Source organism: Tiliqua scincoides, chromosome 3 (genome assembly GCF_035046505.1).
Source record: "Tiliqua scincoides isolate rTilSci1 chromosome 3, rTilSci1.hap2, whole genome shotgun sequence".
NCBI classification, from domain to species: domain Eukaryota; kingdom Metazoa; phylum Chordata; class Lepidosauria; order Squamata; family Scincidae; genus Tiliqua; species Tiliqua scincoides.
Genome location: NC_089823.1, coordinates 91,385,631 through 91,397,737, shown reverse-complemented (window position 1 = coordinate 91,397,737; position 12,107 = coordinate 91,385,631). Strand labels below are relative to the sequence as shown.

Genomic DNA, 12,107 nt, shown 5'->3' with positions numbered 1-12,107 from the left:
CTATACTTAAGGAAAATAAGATTGATAAGGTTGTCACAGGATGTCAAGTTCACATGTTCAGCAATCCTTGCTGAATCCCAATGGACCATAGCCTCTTACTATTGTAAGACCCCTACAAATCCCAGTTTACTATTTACTGTTTACTATTGCAAACCCCCAAGGATATGGAACATATGAAGAGACCATGATCAGCAAAGACGAATGCTAGCCACTTCAATTCAGGGTTTCAAGGAATGCCATGAATGCATAAAATACAAAAATCTTGCTGAAGCTAAGCAGATCTGGATCTAATAAGAGCCTTGAAGAGCCTGGGACTCTCATGTATATGAACTCCACGATAGAAGAAAAGTGGATATAAGTGTCACAAACTTTAATGAGCATTTATAATATTATTTGAAAAGAATTACAGAATCTGCTCTACTTGCTGCATTTATACCCCCCACCTCTTTCTAACATGGTTGGGCAGACATACATGGATCTTTCCGAACCTCATTTTATTCTCATGACAAACCTGTGAAGTTGATTAGACTGCAAGACAGTGACTGACACAAAGTCACCTAGTAAGCTTCATGGCTGAATGGTGAACGGAACCCAGGTCTCACCAGTTGTCGTTTAACATGGTTTCATTTTGTAGGTATAGTAAGAATGAGTGGGAGTGCACAGGTATCGAGCACTTAAAATCAAGACCTTCCAGTGAGGTCCTGCTTTGCATGCCATCATCAAGGAGGCTCATTTGGTATTCAACAGGGCCTTCTCTGTGGTGGCCTCCCTATGTGCAACTTCCTCTTGCAGGAGATCCTGAAAAACTCCTCTCTTCCAACCTTCAAGAGGTTGTTAAAAAACATATCAATTTTTGAGTCTGTTCTCAAATTGTGCGCAGAATTTACAACTGTGCAAATGGTGGGCATCCTGTGAACAAGTCTGACATGGAGGCACTGGTTTGCACAATTGGTTACTCCCTTAATTACCGCGAAACTACGAACCAGCAGCTCTGTGCACTCTGGTAGGTGAATGCATGGTATTTCTTCAAAGTATGAACTAGGACTGTTTTACTTGTCATAAATATATTTAATTCAGTATTACTAAAATATTTTTGCTAACTAGATATGGTTTCACAGCATGTGATTTTCTTTCAAGTTGCATGCTAGACCCAGGAAACTTTCTACTAGCAATATTTACCTGTAACAAGAAGGAAATGCCACCCCCCCCCCCCGGCACTAATCCTTGTGATGAATCACATGGTAGGGCAGTGGTTCTCATACTTTTAGCACTTTTTAAAACGAGAATCTGTCAGGACCTGCCGAAAGTGATGTCATGACCGGAAGCAACATCATTAAGCAGGAAAATTTTTAACAATCCTAGGCTGCAATCCTACCCAAATGCAAGTCCCATTTACTATAGCCTGTTAAAAGAACAGATCTGTAACATTTTCCCAAACGCAGTCACATACCATGGTAGAATCTAATATATTTAAAATATTGAAATGAATGGGGACCCAACTGAAATTGACTCATGACCCACCTAGTGGGGCCTGACCCACAGTTTGAGAAACACTGTGGTAGGGGATTTGAGTCAATTTTGCAAAGAATTTGGGGGGGGGAACCCAACATAAAACTGATTATTTAGCTAAAAACTGCACCCTTTTCAACTTACACCTCCAAATGGCACAACACAAACAATTGTTAGGAATGATGTAGTCACAGTAAAGAAGTTTTATGGCCCACTAATTTACACAGGAGTCTTTAGTTCATAATTAACACTTTCACATTGAAGTTAAGGTGGTGTACAGTTCTTGGGCTGAATTGTGTACTTACACTGTTACATAGGCTCCCCTCCTGTTCAATCCTTCTGCTGTCCAAAACCAAGCTCCAAATCTAAGCTTTTAAATAAAACCTGACCTTATTCCCATTTGTATAAGTTAAATCAGTTTTTTGAATCAGCATCAATTAAAGATGCATACACAGAGTAACTCCCTCATGCAATCTTTAATGCTTTAAGAAGAGCTTAGGTTCAAATAAGTGCTTAAAAACCTGCAAGCTGCAACGGGGGGGGGGGGACCATTTAAAATCAAAAGCCTTGCCTTCCTATGCAGTCTACTTTTGTGTATTTAAAAATTAAACACGTTAGAGAGACTCCTTCATATCCTACGGGTATGGGCATGTCACACTAAATGATTAAGCAATTAAAGGGTTAATATAGTGTGCTTCAAAAGAGGAAACAATATTCAAGGAGGAAACGACTGGATGGGAATCTACGACTTCCACTGACGCAATTCTAAATAAGAGGTAACACACAAGCTTAACCACAGGGTTTCACCATCAACAACACACACAAGTTTGTTTTTTTGTTTTTTTTTTCAAAATCAGTGGTTCCCAACTTTTAGGAGCCCGTAGACCACTGAGGAAAAAATTGGAATTGTTGTGGACCGCATGAAACCCCCACTCCCCTACCCCTTGCACACAAAAAATACAATTAAATTTATAATAGTTTATTTATTAGAGATTTAACAGATTATTTATACAGAACAGTGGTTCTCAAACTGGTGGACCATGACCCACCAGTCTGAGAAGCCCTGTCCTTGCCCCCTTAAGGGGCAGAGTGGGGGAGGGTGGCAACATGATCCTAGAATTGCGTTGCTGCGGTTTAAAAAAGGGGGCTTTTTAAAAACTTACTCCTTCCTTCGTCAGTCTCTGGGGGGGGGATGCAGGGACCACCATGGAACCCTCTGCAGGGCTCCCCATGCCTCAAAATAATTAAAAATGTGATTGCAACCCACTTCCAGGGGTTTCATATAGTGGGCTGAATACCATTCATGGTGTCTGCTGAGGGCCAGATGTGATACCATTAGCAGGAAGTGATGTAATTAGGCAGACGGTGGCCAGAAATAAGAACTTTGTTCTCATGTAGGAATTCATTAGCTTCAAATGACAGAAGAGAGACTATGCAAATCTTGATCATATTTTTAAGATATGGAAGAGCCCAATTATCAACCACCTTTCAACATTAACACTGAGGCATCACTTTGCTGAGGCATCACTTTGCAGTTCAGCAGCTGAGAGGTGCTTGCAGCATGGGTGAAAGGGAGGCCTACATGTTAACTGGGCTCTTCTAGCACCTCAGGAGCAACCCTCTCTCTCACCCCTTTTGGTCTACCCCTTCCACCTTGTCTACCCTTCCTTGCCTTCTGAGGCCTCCTTCCATCTCTTCCTTCCAGAAGTGCTTAGCTACTGTTTTTTCTCAACATTCTAAGTCAACTTTCTAAGCATCGGGGAGCCCTGCAGAGGGCTGCTCGGAACTCCCTGCAATGCCCACAGTTGCCATCAGCCCTCAGTAAATAAAAATAGCCCCCTTTCTCCCCTGTTAACAACACAATCCTGGGGATCATGTCACTACCCTAGCCCCTCCCCCACAAAAGCTTACTGAGGGAATAAAACTCTCCATAAGTTTGAGAACCATTGCAATATACTACTCGGTACCAGACAGAGCAATTAAATCTACCCACCACACTAAAGACTCAGGAGCACTGACAACTAATTGGTCCTTAATGCAAGGAAAATGAAGCAATGTCCATGAAGGAAAATAAAAGTTTAATGTCTATTTACCCGATATTGTCACCAAGACATTCAGACCTTCAAGCACATCCATTTGCTGGAACCGCCTTCGATTTATTAATGGATACACCTTTCCTTGGCCACTTCTGTCCAGCAGCATCAGGCCACTTTCTGTTCCCACTAACAAATTAACTCCTAGGGTGAATAAAATTAAGTCAGAACACAAGTTTCTGTGATCAGAATGTATCTGCCATTTTGGGAAATACATCTGTTATTTGGGCAAATTCTAACTTTATCACACAATAAGCATTTTTGAAAGGGAGCCTGCTCATGTGCTATTCTCGAGAGCCACATAGAAACTATAAGCCAACATTCTAGAAATTGCTCTACATTAGAGTTTGCTTTTCCAGAAAGTCAGTATGCCATTTCTAGGCCTGCTATATTCTCACAAGAATCTCATTCAAAAAATTTTCATGGAAATGATTGTCAATAGGAAGCATGTAGTGGATGAACTGGCTTCTAGATTTACCTTCAGTAAATCTCAGTAAACTTTCAATAAATCTCATGCAAACACTGGATCCTTTCTCTGTTAAGCATAATTTAGCTAGCTTGGAAACCACTTTAGACCAGTGGTTCTCACACATTTAGCACAGGGAACCACTTTTTAGAATGAGAATCTGCCAGGACCCACCAGAAGTGATGTCATGACCAGAAGTATCATCATCAGGCAGAAAAATTATTTAACAATCCAAGGCTGCAATCCTACCCACACATACCCAGGAGGAAATTCCATTGTCTATTATTGTTAAAAGATACATAGTAGCCTTGGTAATCTGTTACTGTTAAAAGTACAGATGAGTAACATTTCCCCAAATGCAGTCACATACCATGGTAGCATCAAGTCTAATGTATTAAAAATAAAATACTAAAATGAATGAGGACCCATCTGAAATTGGCTTGCGACCCACTGTCGCAAACTTAGGGGGGAGTTGGGGTGCTCAGAGTTCTTGGTTCTCGAACCCTAAAGCCCTCAAGGCTCCCTGTTCAGTAGTACTGCCACCACCCTATACGTGCCAGTGTCTCAGTCCAGGGACACTGAGACCCTCTAGGCTTAATTCTATCCTTTGCAGGCACTGAGCACTTTCTCCAATTAAAGCTTCAGTCCTCAAGTTACTAGACCTCAATGAGCACTTGGTAGCTTGCTGAACGGCTAGGCAGGATTCTGAACCTTTGTCCCCAACAGACAATGAAACAACTTAGTAAAAGAGATTTTAGTTTATTAAATACATAAGGTTACACAAGGCAGCAAATGCTAGAGGCATAAACATCTAGGAAACAAATCAGCAATAAAATAATAAAGCTAGCTGGTTATCTCTATTTATCCCTAAATCTCACGTGGGTCAGTTACTCTTGTAGATCTTTTAGCTCCAGGCTGCCTGTGAGGCCAGATGCCCATGGTGGACAATGGAGCTCAAAGCGTGCAGGATGCTGCACCCAAAAACTCTGTCCAAGAAGGGGACAAACACACCCCTTGAGCCTCATTATTATACTTCTTATGCTAATAGTACTGAGGTGACTTCATACTTATTTAGACTGTCCAATCAGAAACTTTTGAGGACAGAACCTTCTCGAAGTGGGCCTGGTTGCCAGCCCTCCTAGTTCTTACCCCTCCCAACTGGAGATCCACAGCTGCATTTCATCAGCTTGATAAGGCGCCAAAGGTGCTACATTCCAATGGGTTGTAATTCTTGTTGTCTGTCCTTTCTGGCCAGCAGAGGAGAGACAACAATCTTTGTGTTTGTTTACTCACATTCTTGCAGCTAGGAACTGCTAGCAACTTCTCCATTACTGACTTAGTTTGGTTCAGGCTCCACATGCTAACCAAGGCCTAACATGTACATATTCACGACACCCACCTAGTGGGTCCCAACCTATAGTTTGAGAGACACTGCTTTAGACAAACAAATGCTATTGGCCATTTCTGATACACAGCCCACTTTTTGCACCCAACTGTCTGATGCTATTTTCAGTATATGCGGTCAGCAAACAAAAACAAAACAAAACTCCAGCAGTTAAAAATAGTGCAGGCAATTCCCCTGCCATTCTACTTGTGAAATATATGCCTTGGAGGGAGACTGAGACTGGAGAATGAAGCTGTTCTGTTAGTTCCCTGCCTGTGGCTTGTCATTTTTAAAGAGATAGTATGCATTTCCCAGGTTCTGGGATTTTCAATGCCATGTTGACTGTATGTGATTTCAGCTTTAAGCACCAAGCCTGAATGTAACCTGCATGCAAAATGCAAGCCAACTGTCATTCGTTTAAAAATTATAGATTATGCTGAAAAGTTTTTACAAATCTAGAAATCAATTAATCACAAACATTGGCTTGCTTACCCCACAAGGCAGCACATAAGATTTCAGAATTGAATCTCTTCTTGTATTTGCGAATCTCTGGAGTGTCACTCTGTGGCCGAGTGTTGGTAGGGTTCACATTAACAACTGATCCTTTTCTGGTGGGATCTTGCCTTATTGCCTCTGACCTCATTGCTTCATTTGAGAATCCTACTATGGGGGTGGGAAGAGGGAAATGAGAGAAAAAGACAAACAGTGATAACCTCAACATCAAGCATTTATTTGGTATGTACACACACACACACACACACACACAGAGGAAACAAAGAGCAGCAATAATAAACCAATGTTTTAATTTTCAAAAGAGATGGGCTTTTAAGTTACTGCACCTTTTTAAAGCCAACTGTAAGTTTCTACTACTTACCAACAGAAGTCACAGTTGTTCCACTAGATGGAGATATCTGTAGTAATCTGGGGTCTATAAAAGGTGTAAAGGAGGAGGAAGATTTGTGTTTCTGCAGTGTGTTACTAGCTGACTGAGTCTGCAATGTAAATTTCAGATTCATTAATGATCATAATATAGAACAACTTTGTTTAAACAACAAAAACAAATTATTTCAGTTGCTACTAGACAGCACTGTTTTTGGAAGCATTCTCGTCCCCCTTCCCCAAGTGCTACCTAAACATAGACAGGATGCACAACATCATAAAAAAATAAAAATTTTCAAAGCACTGATATGAAAGTTCAGTCTAATATTTCCCCCATTTAGGTTTTTACAGTATGTTTAAAAACAGCATAAAGCAAGAATGAGTCTCTTCTTCCTAAAATACTTGAAGGAACCCATTTTATTTTAAGAAACAAATACGCCTTTGTTCCATATTCAGCATATTCTTTTTGCATCTTTTCACAATTACGTTCTGCCTTTTTTTGTTGTTATGCATCTTCTATTCTGAGCCAGTGTGATCAACTAAGAAATATGAAGTCCATAGGCAACAAAATTATTCAGTGAGGAATAAGGCACACAGCTGCTTATGATTGATGATTTCTGTGTTATGGATAATTTTTAGAGAATTCTCACACTTTCAAGTGCTCTCTTTTTTGTTTAAACTGAGCCTCTTGCCAGAAAGTTGCAGCAGGTTCTTCCACCATCATTTCTCACAGGAAAAAATATATTAAGCCATATCAAACAAGGGTGCTTATTAGGTGAGAAGTGAAAACAGTGACATCCTGCAGTTAAAAATGCTAAACATGGAAAAAACATGAACGAAGGAGAAAAGTGAAACAATGAAAACAGTTAAAAAGTGGAAGTGGAATGATTGAAAAATTCCTTGCCAGACTGAGTGAGTTACATGTCTTGTGGACAACACTGCACATTAAAGCAGAATGACATAACTAAGTGTGTGTTATGTAAAAGTTGGTACGGACAAAGGAACAAATTTATGTTAAACTTGTTTCATGTATTTGAGGTGCTGGCTCAGTTCTTTACTCCTTAAGAACCTCTATTCTGTAAACTTTTTGCCCTCCTCTAACAAAAATACTGAGATCAGACAGCATAACTTAGTTTTTCAAACCATATTGCCTTTACCAACATCTACTGCTATTTCACTGGGGATCTTTGCAAACCCTAAAAGATTTTCATTTACAGGAATACGGTTTAATAGATAACACCATTCACATGGTAGCTACTATTTTTGAATGCTACATTTGCTACGATTCCATGGCACAGAAGAATGCCTGCCTGTCTCTCACATGACCTTATCTATCCTATTGTGAAAAAAACACTGCAGATAGAACTAAGACAGGATTGTTTGTTAACTATATCCCAACACACCATAATCAGGAAACAACAAAGAAAACATCATCACAGCTATAAATCTAGTTCTGCTCTGAATTACACAGCACATATAAAACATTAGTATGCATGTTTTTAACCTGCACCTACATGACTTACAAGACTGGAACTGGGAGATGAGAGTGAACATAATATGGACAACAGAGTTCAGAGAGAATTTTCACACTACAAGAGATAGGCTGACTTCACCACTGAAATTACAGTCATGCTCTCCAACAAATGGAACACTTGTTCAGGCAGGAGGCTTCCTGCCTCTCTCACTAATCCTTTATCTCAGAGTGAGCTATTCGCTTTTTTTTTTTAAAGTACTCCATAAACATTAATGCATTTGCTCATTCATTTGTTGCTTTATTTAGCCCATTTCTGCAGTTTTGTACACATTTGGTCCCTGTTGTATATATGCAACGTTGGGCAGAAATGGCTTTAAAAATTCCTTTTCTTAAAAAGTGAAAAACCACTTTAGTGACTGGACTGAAGTTTCCAGGTAACACATCACAGAAACCAGCCAATCAGCTGTCATCTGAATGAAATTTGCAGAATCAATAAAATTAAACGGCTCAATATCAGAGAAAGTAGGTACAATTTAACTGAAGCAGAGATGGTGTTTCCACAATGACCTCTCCGTTTTAAAAACATTACATGTCTCTTCATCAACAAGAGTCCCTGAAGGAAAGAAAAAACCCACTATCGGTGGTGTAGCTGGAGGGGGTGGAGCACCCCCATATGGCTCCATATGGCCCCATTTTGCACACCCCCCCCGCCAGGAATGGCTCCGAAGGGCGGGACCACTTGCCCACCACGCTGAGGTTCCCCGTCAGACTGGGTGCTCTACCCCCTCCAGCTACGCCACCACCCACTATCTCCATATTAAACCTGCACAACTCTAATTTGTTAAATACAGATTGTTCTTGCTTCAAATGTACAAGAATTCACATGGAGGAGCTAAGAATTATTACTATTATTATTTACAATATTTTATACCACTGTTCAACAAAAAAGTTCACAAAGCAGTTTACAGAGAAAATCAAATAACTCCTGTGGTGTTATTTGAGGCATATGCTCCTTTCCACCTCTGGAGGGCACTTTTCAAGCATGCCAAACAGTATTCTGAACTGAAAACAGTACAGATGTTCTGGGAAAGCTGAACTTGAAAGCCCATTTTATACCAAACTTTCAGAGCAGAACTGTAACATTAAAAACCAAGACAGCACTTTTTCTCCAACATTCAGAAAAGTTCCCTAAGAATCTAGATTCTAGAATGCAAAGCTTTCTCGAGAAGTAATTACCATTTTCCCTGTACCCATTAGGACATTTTAAAAAGAAGCCTCTTGTGGTAAGGCTGGAGAAAGCTTCCTTTCTAATACAGTGCCCCACTTTCCCAAAGCAAGGGTCTTCTACATGCGTAGTTACTCAGCACTATGCTATACAAGGCAGTATCATCATTTTGGAAAAGCCAGATTATGCTTTTAAGTCACCCCGAAACAGAGCAATCAGTTCAGCTTATACAAAAGCCATGCAATTAATGACTCATTGTAAAAAAGCAAGAATAGTCAACTGGCAAGTTTGGGGAGGGGGTAAAACTGCTCTAGAGTTAAGGGGTTTGGTACATAAGAGCTGAAATGTGTTATTTTGGGAGTGAAGGGTAGGTGACAGGAAGAAGAGCAGAGGGACACTGGCTGGAGCTCCTCTGGAAGCTAGCTATTAGGCAATAAGGCTAGAACCCTGCCAAAGCAGCCAGCTGTGGTGCAAGACATACCTCATTAGTAGTTAGCTTGTCCTGGGGTGTCTGTGGGGACATGGTGGGTGTCGGCTGGCTGGAGGATGGGGAGGAGGAGGTGGAGGAAGTGGAGGAGGAATGGCTTTGCTGTAAGAGATCTGGCAAGAGGTGAATGCGACCGGCAAAGCCATTGCTCTCATGATGGCCGGCACGATTTGTGTCAACTGTACTCTGCAGAAAAAACAGGCACACTTGTCTTGCTCAAGTGCTGCGTAAAGATCTATGTCCCTAACAAGCTGATCTACCTTCAAGGTTTCAATCAATGCATTAAATCATTCAAGCCTTGACGCCTGAGTTTGAAAATTAAGTGGTGACAAAAAAATTCAGCCACACACTGTACTGTTTTGGATTACAATATTTGGGTTTTCTGACATGAACAGGTTCTTTACCAACTAAGTTAAGCAGCTTTTGGTCGAATCTATGCTATTCTGTCAACTTGCAAGCTCCTATGGCCTACCTTGATAGCATGCTTACACTGAGTTCCAGTTTTTCAACAAGATCAGATAAAGTGCTTGAAGCATCTGGCAAATATCCTAACTTAGCTATTTAAACAATAAGCATGAATAGAACCTATGGCTCAGTTATGACACTGACATTCAGTTGCAAAATTAGAGTTCGCCATTAGGTCATAGGACATTAATTCTTGCTCACATGCTGAACAGATCAGTCTGTTTAAGACAGAAGAATCATAATCTATGGTTTTGTGCATTACATGTCAAGACAGGAAAACTACATCACCCAACAGTTCTACTGCTAAAGGAAAGTAGTTGTCCTCATAACCTCCTGGAAGAAAAATCTCTTGGTAAAGGTTGCTATTAGGCAATAAGGCAATAGCTAGGCTGTGCTAAACTATACAAAAAGAACTGTTAAGTGTAACTGATTACAAATAAACTAGATTACCCTACCTTGCATTGTCTCAGGCCCTCCCACCATTAGACTTTCTACTACTTTAAGAGAAAGTAGTTTTCTTAAAATGCCCACAGAGGATTTAAAAGATGGTGAAATTGTATTACAAGATCACAATACAGCTTTCTTGTAGATGCCTGCTGCAACAGCCACAACATTTAAAAAACAAAAACACACAAGCATACTTTTGGGACCCAAACTAAGGTAAACCTCTTATAGTTCAATAATGTGTCATTGCAATACTTGCAAAATACAGCAGACATAATGTTTGGGAGCTACTGTGCTCTTTGTATGCTCAAATATTGACTCATTTACTAGAACTGTGTCTGAAACTCCAACAACTGATATTAAGCGTCAGTAATTCCTGCAACTGATACTATGTAGAAAAAGTATGAGTGAATGAGTGATTTTAATGAGGAAAGAGTAAATTATTTACCGAAATAATGCATTACCTGTCGGACAATTAAAGTGCCCTCTTTGGAAGGAGTCATGGCAGGTTCACTTTCCACATCATCATGCACAATCATGGTTTTCACTGACTCTGTTTCACCATTGCTGAGGTTTAGAGAGGATCTGTTTGACAAGAAGGACATTTTGAACACATACTCACATGCTTCTAACTTCACTTTCATTCTTGGGTATCCACAACAGTACAAAAAACAATACAGGTTGGACATTCCTTAAAGAAAGTGGTTGGGACAAGAAGTGTTTTGGATTTTTCTGTATTTCAGAATGCCTACATAAACATGATGAGAGATTTGGGGGATGGGGTCCAAATCTGAACACAAAATTCTTTTATGTTTCATATACCCCTTATACATACAACCTGAAAGTAATTTTATACAATATTTTTCAATAATTTTTTGCATGAAACAAGGTTTGTGCATGAAACACAATTTGTGATTTTATTTCTTTAGGGAAAAAAGTAAAAGTCATGGTGATGCTCAAAAAATTTATGTATTTCAGAATATTCTGTATTATGGAATTTCAGACGAGGGGTACTCAACCTGTATCAGTCATGTCACTGAACGTTGTGTATCCAACTTATGGAACAAGTTGAAAGATGAGATCATCATAGAAAAAAAGATATCATAAGCCTGATTAATGTGGAAAACGTTTATTTGTAAATATAGGTGTGCCCCCTTATCAGTTGGGGTTCCAGTCTGGAACCCCACCCTCCTGTGGATAGCTGAAACCGTGAATACAGGCTAACGCCCATCCCCACAGTCCAAGGAGCTGCCCCCCCTCCAGAAGCGATGGGAGTTCCACTCCCCTTGCCTTTGGAGAGGCTTGTAACCTCAGCAGAGGCCAAGGACATCCGTCCCCAGTCTCTGCCAAACTCTGACTGAGCTCTGTAGCGACTTCCCATTTCACGGAGAAACTGGAAGTGATTTTTTAAAGCCTTATAAGGCATTGGGAGGCCCGAGGAATCCCTCCAGGGTTGGAAGGGGTGCACGCACATGGGGTGCACACATTGGGGGGCACAGACCTGATCCTTGCATGAGTGAATCTGCGGATGTGGGATCTGTGGATATGGGGGCCCCTCTGTAATCATTCATCTGAATGCCTGTAGCAAGCAAAATTTGCCATCAGATGACTATGCAAGGAGCATTTGTAAACTGCAACACAGTTTGCGCTTTCCAGAATTAGAAAAGTCTTAGTAGGCTTA

At 40.5% G+C, this 12,107-nt stretch overlaps 1 protein-coding gene across 5 annotated transcripts in view; it reads right to left on the bottom strand.

Moving 5' to 3' along the window:
• The window catches only part of MAP4K4 (mitogen-activated protein kinase kinase kinase kinase 4), a 173,033-nt gene that overhangs the window by 9,009 nt on the left and 151,917 nt on the right, over positions 1-12,107 (bottom strand). For 3 of the 5 annotated variants that reach the window (XM_066620369.1, XM_066620370.1, XM_066620372.1), the window contains 5 exons: positions 10,891-11,011; positions 9,512-9,703; positions 6,327-6,444; positions 5,945-6,115; positions 3,603-3,746 (listed from right to left, as the gene is read on the bottom strand). In XM_066620369.1, the coding sequence (XP_066476466.1) occupies positions 3,603-3,746; positions 5,945-6,115; positions 6,327-6,444; positions 9,512-9,703; positions 10,891-11,011 (746 nt within the window). The remainder of the gene's footprint in view (positions 1-3,602; positions 3,747-5,944; positions 6,116-6,326; positions 6,445-9,511; positions 9,704-10,890; positions 11,012-12,107) is intronic. The other 2 variants (XM_066620371.1, XM_066620373.1) reach the window with 1 other exon arrangement.